Raw genomic sequence first — 18,847 nt, forward strand, 5'->3', positions numbered from 1 at the left:
GTCCAATGGAAGGTAGATCTGAAAAAGGGTAACCCACTCCCCCAAGTATAAATTACACTTTACATAGTTTTCAAACAAAGGAACAGGGAAGCAGTAACTGACTGGCTGGCATGGAGGCAGTTTATGCGTAAGACCTGTGGGTTGTTTGAGATGTTTAGTGGGAGAAAACTTCTTACATTCCTTGAATCAATCTTTACTTCTGACTGGTTTTCTGGTCAGCATAATCCAGGTCCAGAGTTAAACATTAAATAAATCTGGTCTCTAAGCAGCAGGTCTAGTCCAGCCGTGTAGGGTTAAGTTCAAACAATACGATAAAGTTTTCCCACCGCACACTAATTGATTGTCAGTGAAGTTTTAAAGTGGTATGATCATTTCAGAAAGCAATTTGGAATTATGCAAATAATATGACAAAAAACATCCATACCCTTTCGACCAGCGATTACTTTACTGGGTGTATGCCCAAAAGAAGCCATCTAAAAGAGGAATATGCAGCATATATACCAAAGTATTTATACCAGCACTTTTTGTGATAGCAAAGAATAGCCCATCAGTTGGAGAATAGTTAAACAAATTGTGCTATGTGAATATAATGGAATATTACTCTGTTGGAAGAAATGATTAATACCCAGAAGTATGGAAATATCTATATGCAGTGATGCAGAATAAAGTGATCAGAGCTAAGAGAACAATATACATAGTTACTACACCAATATAAATGCAACTAACAACTACATACCAAAAACCCAAAAGTAAACGTAAAAGGAAAATTATAAAGATCAAGCAGGACTCAAGTGAAGAAATATGAAAGGACGTCCCTCAACCCACCCCTTCCTGGAGGTGGGAGATCCACAGATGTACAAATGGACACATTTTTGAACTTTTTCGATGTGTTGATTAGCTTTGCTGATTTTTTTCCCCCCTCTCCCTAAAAATTCTGTTATATGGCATGGCTTTCTGGGAGGGGGAGGAGAAGGATACTTGGGATAACTGTGATGATGTGAATTTTCTTTCCAAGTATTAACTCCATTGTTCTCATTTCTTTTCAGTTTTTTTTCCCCACTATGATTTCATTTTGGAGTTATTTTCCTTTTCTGGGATTGTGTCTTGAGCATCTTTGTCCTTATAATCTCTGTCTTTGTCTCTATTGTTTTCTCTGTCTGTCTGTCTCTCTGACTTTGTTTTCTGTCTCTTTCTCTCTGTCTGTCTATTTTTCTCTGTTATTTAGTTATTCTTCCAATAATCTGCTTCAGGTAACCCTGTGATGTTGCCCTGCCTGGGAGCTCTGTAGACTAAATTTGTCTTCCTGGACTCTTCAGGAGACTCACTGGTGCTGCTATCCAGGACTAACTTGATCTCCTTATCATCCAGAGGACTCTAAATAGTCTTTTCTAGCACTGCAGTTTGAAAGCATTGATTCTATGGTGATCTGCTTTCCTTTATAGTCCCACTCTCACAGCCATATATTACTGCTACAAAAACTGTGGCTTTGATTATACAGACCTTTGTTGGCAAGTTGGTGTCTCTGCTTTTTATTATGCTGTCCATATTTGCCATAGCTTTCCTTCCAAGGAGGAAGTGTCTTTTAATTTCATGTCTGCATTTGCCATCTTTAGTGACCTTTGAGGCCAAGGGTGTAAAATCTGACTCTGCTTCTTCCATTTCTTCTCCCTCTATTTGCCAGGAAGTGATCAGACCAATTGACAGATCTTCATTTTTTTGATGTGAGATCCATTCTACCAAACCTATTTCTTTTTCAAAATTTAACCTCCCCTCTTTTTGACCTCCACTGGAGAATTGGCTTTAGGGGAAGTTCATTTTTATGGGGCCAGTTATTCAGAACTTCCGGTTTTATCCGCCTAAAAACAGATAAAAGACTTCGAATTGATTGAACCTGCTTTGTAAGAGTAAATCATCTATCAGTTCTCTACTTTGATGAAACTTGCAGTTGACAAATACTTTGAATCGTCACTATTACAGCATGACCTCTGCTATTGCTCTCATGATTCATTGACTGTCTTTTTAAGTTTTTCCTTCAACTGCACAAGTTCCTACTCTCTTAATCCCCTCTAGATGAAGTATCTCCCTGAGAAGTAGCAGCCTGGGTTGTAATAGAAGCAAAAGTGATCTAGAGGGCAAATTGGAGCTTTCACAATCAAGGCTTTCTTAACATCTGCTACAATTTCTACTTATCATACCTGCTCTTATTTTTTTCCCTATAGCACCAGTCTTGGCGGCATTTCAATGCATTTTTGATATTTTCACCTGAGAAACCTTTGAGTCAGAGAGCATAATTATACTTTCTACCAGAAAGCTATTAATCTCTTATTGCTTTGTGTAATTATTAGATCCAGTAATCGTGTTTACACTTTCAAGACATGGTCTTTAAGGGTCTAAAGTTCATTTGCCCTCTGCCACTAATATAGTAAAAAAAATACGACCTATCTTTACTCTTCTTGGGTTGGCAATGCTTCTTTTCCAAAGCTTGTCACTAAGACCTGTAGAATACTTGATTCTGCCCTATGTTTAGTTTCCCTATCAAGCTCCTTAAGCATGTGACTCACCATTTTTGTAGGTTGAATGGGAGCTTTCCAGTTGTTCTACTGAAAGGGCTCCCCGTAAGTCTTTCACAATACTTTAGCTGTGGAAAATCACGGTACTATGTCTGGTTATTTGCTCATCCAGGACTCCCTTTCTTCCATAATATTGCCCCCCCCAAAAAAAAAATTAGTATCAAAGCCAACTATTTTAGGCCAGGACTTACCTAAGCCAATCTGGTGATTCAGACTCAGGAGATAAAATGTACTGAGCCACGTGTAGACAATAACATTTAACAAAAACAACTTTGTTATCCACAAGAAATTAAAATAATACCACTTCTAGTTAAAAAGGTTATGGAATGTGTCTGCCCTTTGCTTCTGCAGTAGTCATGTTAACTTGTGTCAGTATTCCCCCTACAGACCTTACAGTTAGAAAGAAAGCAAATGACCTTTCTGCCCCCTTAAAGGATCTACATACTTCTCCATCTCAATATGAGAGAGAAATGTTGGAGTGAAAAGGAAAGGAAGAGGAAGCAGCCCAGTTATAGGCTGAGGATGGATGAATTCCTCCCTTTGTGTTTGTTTCTTCTCAGGAAAGGCCCCCAGTGCTTCACTTACCAGAGGCACGGAATAAGAATAGCTCCCCACCACCTACATATACTACTTGGCTGAACAGGTTTTGTTTATTTTTTTTTCCCCTGAACAGATTTTACATAGCATTTCACTGACTGGATTTAGACAACAGCATTACTATAGCTGGAGAGGTCCTTTGTTCCCCCTGTTTTTACCATATAAAATTATCTGCCGATTTACTCTCTCCTACACCCTTCAACTAGTTGGAGATGTTATTAAACCTCTTCCTTGACTGCTTCTTGTCTGGTTCCTTCATCAAGCATTAGTTGTCCTTCTCTGAGTTCTCTCTAGCTCATCAATTATCCATTATTGGTGACACCCAGAATTGAACATAATTTTAATGTAGTCAGAGTAGAGTAGAATACTAATGTACTACTTACTGTAGAGAGTATAGTACTTGACTCTTCTCACTATCTCTCACCCTTACCCCCCTCAGTATTCAACCTGTTGTCAAGGCCTCTTGATTTCACCTTTGCAACGTTTCTTGAATATGTCCCCTTCTTTCCTCTGATTCTACTACCACCCTGGTGCAGGCCCTATCACCATACTCCTGAGCAGCTATTTCAGTAGCCTGATGGTTGGTATCTGTGCTACAAGTCTCTCCCCACTCCCGTCCATCCTCTATTCAGCCACCAGAGTGATTTTCCTAAAGTACCTGCCCGACCAAGTCAACCCGAACTCAGTAAACTCCAGTGGTTCCCTATTTCCTCAGGATCAAATACAAAATTCTGTTTGATGTTAAGAGCCCTTTATAACCTAGTCCCCTTTCCATCTCTCCAATCTTCTTATACCCCATCATGTACATTGCAATGCAGTAATACTGTCCTTTTTCCCATTTCATTAGTTAGACTTCTTATTTATTATTATTAATTAAAATAATAAGTATTGTTAATAATCTATCTTCCTATGATGTTAATTTGTACATACAATATGTGATTTCATTATGAGCAATACCATTAGTGACATTCTTTTTACAGAAAGTCAGCATGGAATTTGGAGATCAGGATCATGAAATGTGTTCCCCACTGTTTCAGGTGTAGCAGATTATTAAATTGACAAAATGAATGCCTGTTTGACGTTTATTGTAATGGAATTTTATCAGTCTCACTTCCACAAGTTTATTTTTCTTATAGCACTAAATATTTTAATGTCAGTGTATCTGACACTATAAATTCTTCTTGTTGGTTCTTTAATTTGTATATTTACAATATTTTAAATGCCGATTAAAACATCATAATCTTCTCATCTGTATGAACTCAGTAGATTGGAAAGAACTGTATTTTATTTTGAAAAATAAAATACGCTTTTATTGTTGCACTTATTTTAATCCAGTCCTGCAATGAAATAGGCCTGGGTCTTGAGGCTGACTGGCTCACTGATGGATTTTGTAAACCTGGAATTTAACATAATATGAACTAAATTCATTCCTTGATTCATAAATCAATTTAATTATAAATCATACTGTGCACCTTCAATTCCTTACTTGGATTGCTCAGTCAGGTCCTTAGAACCTCCATTTTAACGAAAATGCCTAAGCCAACTACTTTTATACTTTAATTCCTCTGTGGGCTTCCCCATTCTCCTCCATTTACCTTTTCTTCCCCATCTTGCCTTCAGTTTCATTTTAGGTGTTTTCTTCCCTTATTAGATTGTAAACTTCTTTAGGGTAGGGACTGTCTTTTTCTTTTTTCTTTTTTTCTTTTTTTCTTTTTTTCTTTTTTTTTTGGTCTTGTATTTTGTATCTGAGCCCTTAAGCACAGTACCTGACACATAGTGACCCTTAAGAAATGTTTTTTGACTCGACTTGACATCACCTATTTGCATACCACATTTAGGTTAAGCGTGCATTATTTTATTTAGCCAATTCAATAGTAATTTGGTGTATGTAATAGAAGGAGCAGCACTTCTAAGAGATATAAAACCTGAATACATTCTGCATTCTCCAAACTTGAGTTGCTGCTCACAGAATCTCATTGGATATCAGTTTTGTCATCTATAAATTGAATGGGTTGGTATAGCTTGTCTTTGAAGTTACTTCCAGCTCTAAAATTGTGTGACTATAGTTTATGTTTATAATCCTTTTTTTTGTCTTTTTTTAGGTACTTTTAAAAATTTTAAACCAGTATAGACAGAAAGAATATGTAGCTCCACGTGTTCTTCAACAAACACTGAACTATCTTAACCAAGGGGTAATTCATTCTATAACCTGGAAACAGATGAAGCCACATATACAGGTCAGTATCAACCTAAAACTCTCAAAATTTGTTTTCTGCTTAAATTAGAACTTCCAAACAAGAAAATGTTAAGTACTATATGAGATATTTTCAATATCCTTAGATGCATAATAGTGTCAAAAATAAATGGGATAGTTTGATATGATTAAGAGGAAAATTGAGACCAGTGGTATTAAAGCAAAGGGGCTGGAGCAAGAGTCAGAAGATCTTTGTTTTAGTTTCAGATTTTACCATCTGAATGACTTTGAACAAGTTACTTAACTTTTCTTAATTTTGGTTTCAACATGGGCCAAATGATACTGTCTTCCTAGTCTACTTTGCTGGGTTGTTAGGAAGATCAAATGTGGTATATTGTAAAAGCACTTTGAAAACTGCTAAACAAATGTATCTACTATTTATATAATAGTGAAGTTTCTTAGAGGATACTGTAATATTTCATATTCTGTTTGCAAGTTCTTTCCTCTTTGTGATTCTGTAATCTATAGAAATCTGTTTTTAATATGTGGTGTTCATCTTAATGCTAGTATTTAAAGTTGTGACTTTGTATGAGATAAGACAGATTCTGAACAAATCCTCTTTTGTATACAAATAACTTGGGTAATTGGAAGAGATTTTAGGAATTTAGTTAACAAATGAATTTTTTTCTTGATTAGAAACATTGGAGAAATCCCTAAAATTTTCTGAATCTTTAATTTGATAAACATAAAAATGGTTTCTTGTTTGAGGAAAATTAATTGTTTTTGGTATACTTTTTGTGATAAAAATCACATCTGCATAGCTACAGTTACCATATTAGTCTTTTAAAAATATTTTTACATTATACTATATTCTGTTATACTACAAATTTATCCACTTGTTCTGGTGAAGGAATGATATTTTCTTGCAAGAGAGAAAAAAAGATACTTTTAGTTTGTGTAACACCCTTTTTACCTCTCACAATGAAGATATTAATTTTTTAGTACTTAATTGCAAAGTTCAGGTGATATATTGCCTCAAAATTGACTCAAGGTATAAAAAAATTCTTCTTTGATACCCTACAGAGGTGTGTTTTGTGAGACTATGGTACATGACTTGGGCCTCTTTGGGCTTTGGAATCAGAATCTGAAGCTGGCAGGGATCTCAGAAACCATCTAGTCTACTCTGTTATTTTTCAATAATATAATAAATAAATTAATTAATTTGAGGCTGGGGAAGGTTAAGTAACTTTCTCAAAGTGACACAGGGAGCAAATGTCAGAGGTTGAATTTGAACTCAGGTTCCCTGTCTAAAGCCAGTGCCCTCTTGGTTTAATTTAATATTTTATATTTCTCTCTTTAAAGTCTTTTTATTTTTATGCTACTTTTTTGAGCCTTTTTTCCTTTGGTCAGCCTTTTACAAATCCCTTTTCTTCTTATAGTGAATACAAATATCTTTTTTTTTTTTAAATAGAATCATTGTGGACTAAAGACATTAAATAAATGTTAAGATGATAATGATACTGCCAAAATGTAGACAAGCCTACATTCTTTTGTTTTGGGTTTCCTTGCTCTTAGAATATATGTGAAGATGTGATTTTCACTGTGATGTGTTATAAAGATGAGGATGAAGAGCTATGGCAAGAGGATCCATATGAATATATACGAATGAAGTTTGGTAATTGAGATGGTTTTGTTTCTCACCTATTGCTCTTTTAAAGAAGTTATTTAGATTAGTTATTAAAATTATTTAAATTAACTGATCTATTTAGCTATACACATAAAATTGCATTATATAGAACTCATGTTATGTATTTTATATCTAAAGTTATATTAGTGTGGCAGTGGGCACTGACTTAGCTTAGACTTGGAAACTTTGTGGTGAGAACTTCTTTGTACTGCCTTGCTTGTGACTTTTGCATCCCTACATGGGATAGTCTCTTCTGAATCGAATGGTTCTTTGTTCTGAAGATTCCTGTTGCCTGCAACTGTTTTAGAGAGGTGTCAGAGATTTCTTTTGGTCTGCCCCGCCCTGAATATCTCAGAATCTTTCTTTTTTTTTTTTAAATTAAATATTTTACTTCTCCCTTCCCCCATAATCACTTGTAAAAACAATTTTTTAACACTCATTTAAAATTTTTTTGAGTTCCAGGTTCTCTCCTTCCCTTCCCTCCACCCCCTACATTGAAAAGGCAAGCAATTTGACATAAGTTATGCATGTTCCATCGTACAAAACAGATCTCCAGGTTAGCCATATTGTGAAAGAAAACACAGACAAAAAACCCAAGAAAAATAAAGAAAGTAAAGAAAAAGTATGTTTCAATCTGCATTCAAACTCCATCAGTTTTTTTCTTGGATAGCATTTTTCATCACAAGTCCTTCTGAATTATCTTGGATCTTACATTGCTGAAAATAGCTAAGTCATTTACAGTTGATTATTTTATAATATTGGTATTACTGTATACAGTGTTTATCTGGTTCTGCTCATTTCACTTTGCATCAGTTCATGTAAGTCTCTTCAAGTTTTTCTGAAATCATCCTGCTTGTCATTTCTTATAACACAGTAGTATTCCATCACAATCATATACAACAACTTGTTCAACCATTCCCCAATTGATGGACATCCCTTCAATTTCCAGTTCTTTGCCGCCATTGAAAGAGTAGCTCAGAATCTTAATGAGACTTTGTATACTTGGAACTTTTTTTATAATGAATTGCCTAGAAGTATATTTTTGGTGCCTGGTTGCCTCAAAAGCGGACTCCCCATGATAACTACTTGTTATTTTAGATCTGAGTTCTAAACTCTGCATTCCACAAGCTGTGCTGAGGATATTCTTTGGCAAATCTTTACTTTAAGATTGTTTTCTTACCAATTGACATTTATGCTAAATTATTAGGGTTTTTTTTAAACTGTTATAATCCTTTTTTTTTTTCAAGTGAAGATGTCCTTTTAAAGAAAAGTCTATATAATTCTGAAGGACTTATGATGATGAAAAGTGCTATCCACCTCCAGAGAAAGAACTGGTGGAGACTGAATGCAGATTGGAGCATACTTTTTAAACTCTCTTTATTATTGTTGGGTTTTTTTGGATCTGTGTTTTCTTTTGCAATATGGCTAATGTGAAAATGTTTTGCTTGAATGCACATGTATAATCTTTATCACATTGCTTACATTATCAGGGAGCAGCGTGGGGAGGGAGAGGGAATTTAGAACTCAAAATTTAAAAAATAAAAATAAATATAAAAATAAAGTCAAATCTATAAAAAAAACTCAAACTTATGAAAAATGACCTTTTAATTTGTGGTCTTTTTTACCTTTTAAGGCTTAGAGACAGGTAAATATTCTTGTTTCCCCTGGCTTTCTCTCTCTCCTTTTTTTCTTGTCACTCTTTTTTGCTGATAAAGACCAGAATGGCTTTTTGAATGGCAATCTCTTTTTTACTTTCTTTCCATGATTACTCTTTTTTGAATTAAAAAAAATTGATTTTAGTAAATGACAAATAAAATTGGGTAGCAGTACAGAAAGTAACAGTTGCAAACAGAATTATGAATTTCTGTTATGTTTAGCTTCCTTTTTAAAAAGATAAGAAATCTAGTGTCTGACTTTCAAAGCTGTCTTGCTTGTTTGTAATTCTTTTTGGACTTCCTTCTTTTCACTTTTCTATGTTAGAAAAATGCTTAAGTGGTCCTTTTTTGCTACTTTATTCCTTAGTAGCCCTACTATTTCTCTCCCATCTACTCCCAAATTGGGAGAGAAAAAAAAAAGAAAAACTCTTGTTACAAATATGTATAGTCAAGCAAAACAGATTTCCACATTGACTATGTCCAAAAATATATTTCTTATTGTGTGTCTTCAGACCCACAGAATAGGCTGTGGGTAGCATGCATCATCACTGGTCCTCTAGAATTATGTCTGGTCATTGTCTTGATCAGAGTTCTTTCCAGTCTTACAGAGTTGCAGGAAACAAAGAAAATTCTGTGAAATCTCTCCCTTTTCAATTTCACAACCCCAACTTAAAGGCTTTAACAAACATTGTGGTTATAGATGATGAGATTTATCAAGCAATCTATTGCTTATGATGGGGATCATAGCCAAATCTTCTTTGTGAAAGGTGAAAATGGCTGGTCAGTGGATTTCTCTAAACTGCTAGTTCAGCCTGTTCTCTATTCTACTTATTTCTGTCACGTACTTACTAGTCCAAGTGCTTATTTCTTTGTCTGGGTAAAAGTCTTTCTCTAAAACATTTTCTCAGTTTTCCTTAGAAATGTCCCCAAACTGTAGTTCATTTGGTTCTGTCAAAGTACATCATGACACTTTTTCTCCCATGGCAGTTAATTGTCAGTTTAAGATTTTTTCTTACCTGTAGCAGAGCTTTCCCAATTTTCTGTGGTCGTTTTGAAGGTATAATATCGTCAGTATCCAAAATCTCTTTGGAATGGGCTATTTAAGCTGGATTAAAACAATGTATTTATATTGTTAGCATGTATTTGTTTAGCTTCTCATATGTTCTCACCATATTAATTTATCCTTATTGATATCATTATTATCCAGCAATGATATCATTAAATCATTTTTTCATATCATATATTTAGAAGCTATATGTAAATTTTCTGTTAGTCAACTGATATTTTGTTAATCATGTTTTAGAATTGAGTATGTATGTATTTATTTTGTCTGAACCTCTGATTTCATCAGTATGGGGCACTCCCGGGTAGAACCTTTTTCCATTAATGTAGACTAGCAACTTAGTTTCAATTTAGAGTCATAGAGAGTGGTCTGGGACACCAAGAGGTTTGGTGATTTACTCATGTTTGCAGAGCTAGTATAAGTCAGAGGCAGGATTTGAAAGCATGTCTTTATATTGCCAGGTCTTAACCTCTCCATACCTTGAGTATATTACTTGTGGTTAAAATACTTCTAACTTCTTTATTTCCATTCTTTGTGACGAATTTGTAGTCACCATGATTTTGTATAGATTTTTACTTGTAGTTGAACTCATTGTAGTGAAGAATAATTGGCCTATTCATCAATTAGGTAGGGTTGTGTTTATATTTCTAGTATAAATTATAATTATTTGTTTGCAGAGAGCTTTCCAGTGTTCAGTAGTGGCTTGCTATAAATGATTACTTTTGAATTCTACAGATATTTAAATTTTACTTATTATATATTGAAGAAAAGACTGAGAATTAGTATCTTTGCATACTAATAATAATGGACATTTTCAAATACTTTGAAATTTGTTAGATAATTTTCTTATATAAGCTACCCTTAATGAATGTCTTGTGGCAGAATTCTTTGTACAAAAAATTTCATGACCTAGAATGCTTTATTAAATTTCAAGTAAATTTTTATGACTACTATTCTTTCCTTTTATGCTAATTTTATTTTATTTTTTGTGAGGTAATTGGGGTTAAGTGACTTGCTCGGTTACACAGCTAGTATGTGTCAAGTGTCTGAGGCAGGATTTGAACTCAGGTCCTCCTGACTCCAAGGCCAGACGGTCTGTCCACTGTGCCACCTAGGCTGCCCCATTTTATGCTAATTTTAAGAAATCACTGCAGATGAGCTTTATTTTTTATTTATTTGTTTGTTTATTTTTGGTGAGGCAATTGGGGTTTAGTGACTTGCCCGGAGTCACACAGCTAGTGAGTGTTATGTGTCTGAGACCAGATTTGAACTCAGGTCCTCCTGACTCCAGGGCTGGTGCTCTATCCACTGCGCCACCTAGCTGCCTCTGGCAGATAAGCTTTATAAATAAACATCTGTTGTGTTACAGATGATTTTTTTCAGTAGATAGTAACTGTTGTTCTGAAAGATCTCTTTGCTTCAATTTTTCCTTATAAAAAACAAGCATCTTTTAAAGTAGAATAAATTTTCCTTTTAGTAATATGTTGTAAAGTAAAAAGTAATTGCATAAGGCTTTATATCTATAAAAAATTATTTTACTAACAGCTTAATTATCTGAAATCTTAGATGTTTTTGAAGATTATGCATCTCCTACAACAGCAGCTCAGAATCTGTTATATACTGCAGCAAAGAAAAGAAAAGAGGTATGCAGTTTATCCATTTAAAAACATTTTCCTAACTGTAAATTTTGGCAAAAGAAAATATTGTTTGAAGTCAGTTACTTGGGAGTGTTTTTGTATCATGAAGAATGAAAAGTGTTTACTGTTATTGGTATTATTTTGTTACATTCCTTAACATATTGTATGATCTGTATTAGACTGACAAATTTTTAGTAATATGATTGTTTTATTTTATGAAAACTGCTTTTAAATTTTGGTTTTCAAAAGTGATGTTAAAATGAAGAGGCAGTTTAGAATTCATGTAGACTAAAATTGATATAATTCTTTTCTTCAGGTGTTGCCCAAAATGATGTCGTTCTGTTATCAAATCCTTACAGAACCGAACTTTGACCCCAGGAAGAAAGATGGAGCATTGCATGTGATAGGTTCCTTAGCTGACATTTTATTGAAGGTTAGGATCTTAAATTTAATACTCTTAATATAAATTTAATAGAGTTTTCTCTTATTTTGATTGGAGGGTGATTAAGATGGTTTGGTAGATTCTTTTATTTATTTTTCAAAAATTGTAAGTAATGGTGGCTATGTTCTTGTTACCTGGTGTATTTTTCAACCAAATGTGGTCTGTGGAACACTTTAAAACATGACTTTAAAAAAAAAACAGTCAACTTTTGCCCAACACCTAAGCTTAAATGTTTTTAGGGTGAATATTGATTATCTATTTTGATAGAGCAAATTTGTCAGTGAATATTTATTTTAAACAAGAGTTTCAGTCTTTTCCTCTGTAAACTTTTTTTTTTTTACCAGCACTTATAAAGAGCAAAAAAGTTAATTGGGTTAAATTTTGTCCTCTATTTCCTCTGTTATATGTGTCAGAAAAGCGTAGAAATCTTATTTAAGAAATCCAGAAGAGTCTCATACATTGAAAGAAGAAACCTCAGAGACTATTAGATCTGAGTCCCTCATTTTACAAATTTTCAATAAATTTTCATGGCCACTAAGTCTTTCTTTTTTCCTGCTAATTTTAATAAATCAAAGCAGGTAAACTTTATCGATTGATGAACATTTACTGTGTTACTGATGATTTTTCAGTAGGTGGTTATTGATGCCCTCAAAGACCTCTCTGTTCTTTAATTTCTCCCCATAGGAATCTTACAGTATTATTATATAGTAGAATAAACACTATTTCTCCATGAAAAATCTCAAATTCTTAATGATGTATATTTGACTTTCATTAAGAAATTATTAAAGAAAATTATTACTCCCAAAAGAAGGGTACTAAAAGAGACTTTCGGTCATGAAATCTCGCATTTTCTTAAAAAAACTACTTAATTAAAATTCATTTGAGATGATATTTTATTTTTAATTTAAAAATTGTACAATTTGTTTTGACTTCATCTAATTGTAATGTAGTATTCATTCATCTAGTTGAATCCATCAAAAATGTTTCATACAGATAAATAGGAAATGAGATGATGGGAGTTACATTTTTCCTTTCTACAGAAGAGTATATTCAAGGACCAAATGGAATTAATGCTGCAGAATCATGTATTTCCATTGTTTTTGTCTGACCTGGGATACCTCAGAGCAAGAGTAAGTTTATGGTTGTATTTTTTACTTGTTTAAGACCCCCTTCTAAGTGCAGAATGGTGAACTATATTTCCTGTATTCTTGAAAGAGTTTATTACTAGGTTTAAAAGGTACTGATTTCACCTCAGTTTCATCTTGGCAGTGTTAGAACTAAAATTTGTATCTTAAAAAGACTGTTTTCCTAAAATGCATACTTAGACCTGACCTTCTTATTGCTGGATTTTTCAAATATGAAAAGATAAAAATCTGATCGAGTAAAAGGCTTTCATAGAGTATATAAACTATAAGCTAGGAAGTAATGAGTTTTAATTCTAGCAGTTTTAATTTTTTATCTAATTCTAACCATACTTGCAAGATATATCAGATATAAAAGTAAATTAATTACATGCTTATTAGTGTCCAATGTATTGTTACAGGTACAGTATTAAATTAATAAGTGATTACTATTTGGTAACCTGTTAGATATTAACTTTGTTATGATTACCCTTTTTTGAAACTGTTATATAATTTTCATAATTAAGTCTATAAGCAATTTTTTAGAGGAATAAAAAATAAATTCTGTACCTAAATTTAACTTTGTATCCATTTTTAGTGAGTTTTGTACTTCATTTTGGTGAAATTTTTCCTAGTTTTTCATTTTTTTTTCTGGATGGGATTTTTTAAATGGAAAAAAAAACACCTAGTAATTAAATTAAACAACATAGAAAACAATTAAAAAAAATTAGCAGTGATTTTTTTGATCAGTACCAAAAGCCAGAATGGGATTGCTAAGGACATGTCATAACAAAGTGAACCTCATTTCCTTTTTTTTGGTAGGGATACTAGACTATTAAGTTACTTAAATGTTGTAGACATAGTATATTTGGTATTCTTGTTGATAAGAAGCAAATATAATCTCAGAAGGCACTAGCAGATTTAAGGTAGCAGATTTTAAGGAAATACCTCCTGAAGGAGGGAGAATTTGAGTCAACTTTTGAAAGAAACCAGGAAATTCAAGAAACGGAGGTGAGGACGTAGAAATTCCAGGCATGGGAGAAAGATGATAAAAAAGAAGTCCAATTAGGAGATGGAGTGTTGTGTGCGTGCAGTAGCTAGAAGGCTTGTGTTGTTGGATCATAGAATATGTGGAGATAAATAAAATGTCAGAACACTGGAAAGGTAGAAAGGGGCCAAGTTGTGGGGGATTTTAAATTTGACTCTGGCAGTACTGGAGAGCAGCTGGAGTTTAATGAGTAAGGTCTGGTAGTCGTGATGACATGGTCAGATCCATACCTTAGGAAGATTATTTCAGAAGCTGAGTAGAAGTTGAATTGGAGATACTTGAAACATACAGGATGATAGATAGACAGGGCAGTCTACTGGAGAAGAAGGAATAGAATGGAATCAAGGTTGCATATATCTTTGCCTTGGCAAAGAGAAGGGCCACCTCTTCATAATAACTATGAATGAAGGAAGAAATAGTGGGGGAAGGCATCTGAATGATGTTGAGGGGGAGGGAAGAAAAGGGAGCTCTTAGTGAATGACTTCAATTATTTTCAATAAAGTATGAAACAGGGTCTTTAGATGAGAGGGTGGGGGCTGGGATGCCATGGAATACTTGAGGAGGGATGAAAATTTGGAATAGACTCTGTGGTGAGTGGTATAGTGACACAATTAGGGAGGTATGAGAGGAATTGCCTTGTTGTTTTGAGGGCTCAGTTGGGATTGTATAATGTAAAATTGTAGTGGACCCACTCAGCACAGCTTTGTGATTTTTTTCCATGTCTCTTCTGTAGCATGTGAATAGGAGCAAAAGTCTAAGATTGAGACTTGACAAGGAATGATCAGAGATAGAATGAGGCAGTCAAGGGACTAGTATAGGAGAGCTAAACTGTTTCACTAAGTATTCAAGATGGGGAAGGAAAGAGAGTGTAGCCAGTATAATTGTGATATTCTGGGAGAAAACTGAGAGATAGTGGGAGTGGAGGTCATTGTGAAAATGAAAGATAGGCTTAGGGGTCATAAGGCAGAGGGAAAGATGGAATTACAAAAATTAGTAGCAGATGTTTCTTCAGTTGTAAAGTGTGGATAGTTATAGGAGTATGGAATGTGCATAGTTACTCCTTTGGAAGGGCACCCTAGTGATTACTAAGCAAAGGAACCTGGGAAAGTGAACATACCTGGTAACTTGAGCTAGAAAAAGCATGACTGGATTTTGCTTAAGATGTATCTGTTAGTTCAAGTTTTGCTCATCCTTCATATCAGAAAAAGGAACTTAGTGAGAGATTCAACAAGTTACATGGACTTTGAAATCAGGAGAAAATAGGCAGTTTTTGTGCTCTTTATAAGTAAGTGGGAGGGGGCAGGTAGGTGGCACAGTGTATAGAGCATCGGTCCTGAAGTCAGGAGGACCTGAGTTCAAGTTCGGCCACAGACCAAAAACACTTGACACTTACTAGCTGTGTGACCCTGGGCAAGTCACTTAACTCCAATTGCCTAAAAAAAAAAAATAAGTGGTAAGAAGACGACCAGATCTAGCATTAATAACATCTACTTGGCATATGGCAACTAGTGAATTTGAGTTAGATAAGGGTAGGGATAGGACTTCTGAGAGGGCAAGGGATAGATTTCCAGGAGAATGAAGAATGGAATTAACTGAGGTCAGAATCAGGTTGAAAATTACCTTCTTCAGTCATTAGCCCCACACCTAGAAATAAAATCACAAAGCAGGTTTTTCAGTGCTAATTGGCCATGCCAGCCTACTTTGGTGTGGGATCTTTAGAGTCTGATTTAGCTTCTATTCTCTACAAGAATGGTTTGAGGTTTAATCTTCAGATAATAAGTATTGGGAAGAGAAGAGTTGCTAAGCATTTTTAGACATAGCTCCATTTTGCAGTTTGCTGAAGATGAACATTAACTTTTGCGACTTTTTGTGGTGTTGTGACTTGCCTCATTTTATTTAGGGGATTTTAAACAATGTAGTTACTAGCAATAAAACTTCATAGAAAAACTAAAGTAAGTGGTGTGCATATTTCGCAGATGGTAGCATAAGGGGGTGATGCTTGTAAATGGAATCCTTTTTTTACAAAAGGAGGAACCAGGGTAGATCAGGGTGGTGGCAGTGATAGCCAAGGTAGCAGGTGAGCAGGCCTGGGGAGGAACAAAGTAGGGCATGGGGGAATTAGCCTGGAACTGGAAAACATCTGAAGTTTATCACCAGGAATCTTTATGTGACACGACCACTTGTGATTAATTTGCCTTAAGATAGATAACCTGTCTTTCCTGTCCTATTTAAATAGTATTGCATCTAGCATTTTGAAGGGACTAAAATTACATTTCTTTAAAGATATTTTCTTATAGTTCTCCAAGTAAGACTAACTCTTCCCTTGAAACCCTCCACCCCCCAACCCCAATTAGGGTATTTTATTGTATAGGTAATTTTTACATACATAATTGATAAATTATAATTTCTTCCTATTGACTTTCTTATACTACAGTCCTGCTGGGTTCTTCATTCATTCAGCACTTTGAAATTCCATAATGAGCTCAACCTTAGAAATGCAGTTGAACTAACAAAAAAGAGCTTAATTGAAGACAAGGAAATGCCTGTCAAGGTGGAGGCTGCAATAGCTCTTCAGTCGTTAATTTGTAATCAGGAGCAAGGTAAGGTGAAAATCTGTTTAATGTGCTTGTTTATCTCTCTTTCCCCTTAAATTGTTTTCTTAGTATGCTTTTTTCTGTCTCCCAGCAGGGTCCCTTGTCTCAGTGTCCAACCTCAGAATTGGGAAATGAGTCCTAGTCTCTCATCCTAATAACTGTTGTAGCTGAAGAACCCTGAGGAAAAGTTAGGAAAACTTTGAGACTGTAGGGTGTTAGAATGAATTTTATCTTTGTTGTGGTGGAACATGCTGTTCAGTGCTTCCATGAAGTATGTTGTGGTGGAAAGAGTACTAGAGTGTGGGACAAGAGACCTGAGTCCTAGCCTCAGCCATACCATTAATTAGCTGTGTTACCTGGGATAAATGACTTTATCTCTCTGGACCACAGTTTTCTCATTTTTAAAATAAAGAAGTTGGAGTACATAAAAAAGATTCCTTAATCTTTTAGCTCTAAAATTCAGTTATTATATAATTACACAGTTTCAGAGCTAGAAGACCAGTTAGTCTAATCCATACTTGAACAAACATCCTCTACAACATGCCCAACAAATGGTCACCTAATTTTTGTTTGAAGAGCTTCAGAGCAGGGTAGCTGATCCCTTGAGACAGCTTATTCCACTTTGGGTTACTTTTAATAGGAAGATTTTCCTTATATCAAGGCCATTTTTTCCTTTTTAAAAAATGTCTTCTGTTTGCTCCAAGTTTTTCTATCTGGATCCAAGTAGAACAAATATACTCCTCCCACATAGAAGACTTTCAGATATGTAAAAGCCACTATCATGTCCCCCTTAAGTCTTTTATTCTCTGTATTAAACATCTCTTCAGACACTAGTTATATGCTATGATCTCATGATTTCCATTCTGGTCACTCTTCTTTGGATACTTTGTACCTTATTGATGTTTTCCTCAAAATTTGGTGCCCAGAACTAAATTATTTCTCCAAATGAGCTCTAGCCAGGGCAGGGTACAGAGGGAGTATCATTTCCCAAGTCTTTGACAACAACAACAAGAAGACCACATTTTTGGCTCCTGTATCCAAACTGTTCACTTATTTTGAGTTGACAGTTCACTAACACCTCAAGATCTTTGTCAGATGAGCTGCTATCTATTATGTGTACTTGAAGATGATTTTTTTGAACCTAGGTATATGACTTTATTAAATTCATATTGGATTTCATTCATCCCAGTGTTCTATCTTGTTAAGATCTTTTTGGATTCTGATTCTGCCATCCCCACTGTTTTAGTTATCCCTTCCATTATGATTTTTGATATCTTTAGCTAATGAATAGCATATTTAAAGAAAGAGGACTTCTTAAAAAAATAGATGAAAGCTTGTTACTCTGTTGATAAGAAACCTTTGAAATCAACTTCAGACTTTGTATACTCTCTGCCTCATCTATTTAAAGGCACTGGAATCTCGCTTTGATCCCTTTACTAATGTTAGCTGCGAGGCATTGACTTAATGTTGGGTTAGAACTAGGGAGAAAGACGGTAATGAGTGGTATGGAAAATCCTTAATAATTTGGAATAAGGAAATGCTGATATTGTGTTGTATGTGTACATACCATTGCCAGAACTTCCATATTCTTCTTTCTCCAATTTCCATCTCTTTCTCCTCCCAGTTGATTAATGGACTGTTTGGGGAAACGTAACTTGGAAAGCATAATGAAAATCTCATCTAGTTACTTTGTCTTTTTGAATCTAGAAGTATAATATTCTTATGATATACTCTGAAATAAAATTAATGTTTCTGTTTGCTTCAGTGACTAATAACATGAAGTCAGATTGTTTGCCTCACTCTCCTTTTGAATTTTTGAATTTTACTAATTTTGTTTATTGTCTAATTGAATTAGCCAAAGAATATGTGAAGCCACATGTGAGGCCTGTTATGCAGGAACTATTACACATTGTTAGAGAGACAGAAAATGATGATGTTACTAATGTCATCCAGAAGATGATCTGTGAGTACAGTCAAGAAGTGGCTACTTTCGCTGTGGACATGACCCAGCATTTGGTAAGACAGCAGAACTCCATTCAAGACCAAAAGCAAGAACCCGATTTTCTATTGTTTTAGAATAAGCCCTGCCAAATATGAGTAAATTAAGTTCCTGAATTTGTAGTTTAGTCATATCTGTGGATGTAATTGAGTAAGAGACAAAGTCATTATAGAAATGATTGTTTGGTATAGTGGTACCCTCTCGTGTCAGGATCTTTTTCTCTAACTTGGGCAGGGTTTC

At 34.7% G+C, this 18,847-nt stretch overlaps 1 protein-coding gene across 3 annotated transcripts in view; it reads left to right on the forward strand.

Moving 5' to 3' along the window:
* IPO8 (importin 8) overlaps nt 1-18,847 on the forward strand; it is a 144,293-nt gene that overhangs the window by 64,431 nt on the left and 61,015 nt on the right. For all 3 annotated transcript variants that reach the window (XM_027844354.1, XM_027844355.1, XM_027844356.1), the window contains 7 exons: nt 5,270-5,404; nt 6,937-7,036; nt 11,333-11,409; nt 11,720-11,836; nt 12,886-12,975; nt 16,449-16,614; nt 18,464-18,624. In XM_027844354.1, coding sequence (XP_027700155.1) covers nt 5,270-5,404; nt 6,937-7,036; nt 11,333-11,409; nt 11,720-11,836; nt 12,886-12,975; nt 16,449-16,614; nt 18,464-18,624 — 846 coding nt within the window. The remainder of the gene's footprint in view (nt 1-5,269; nt 5,405-6,936; nt 7,037-11,332; nt 11,410-11,719; nt 11,837-12,885; nt 12,976-16,448; nt 16,615-18,463; nt 18,625-18,847) is intronic.

This window comes from Vombatus ursinus, unplaced genomic scaffold (assembly GCF_900497805.2).
Source record: "Vombatus ursinus unplaced genomic scaffold, bare-nosed wombat genome assembly UNPS02014941.1, whole genome shotgun sequence".
In the NCBI taxonomy this organism is placed as follows: domain Eukaryota; kingdom Metazoa; phylum Chordata; class Mammalia; order Diprotodontia; family Vombatidae; genus Vombatus; species Vombatus ursinus.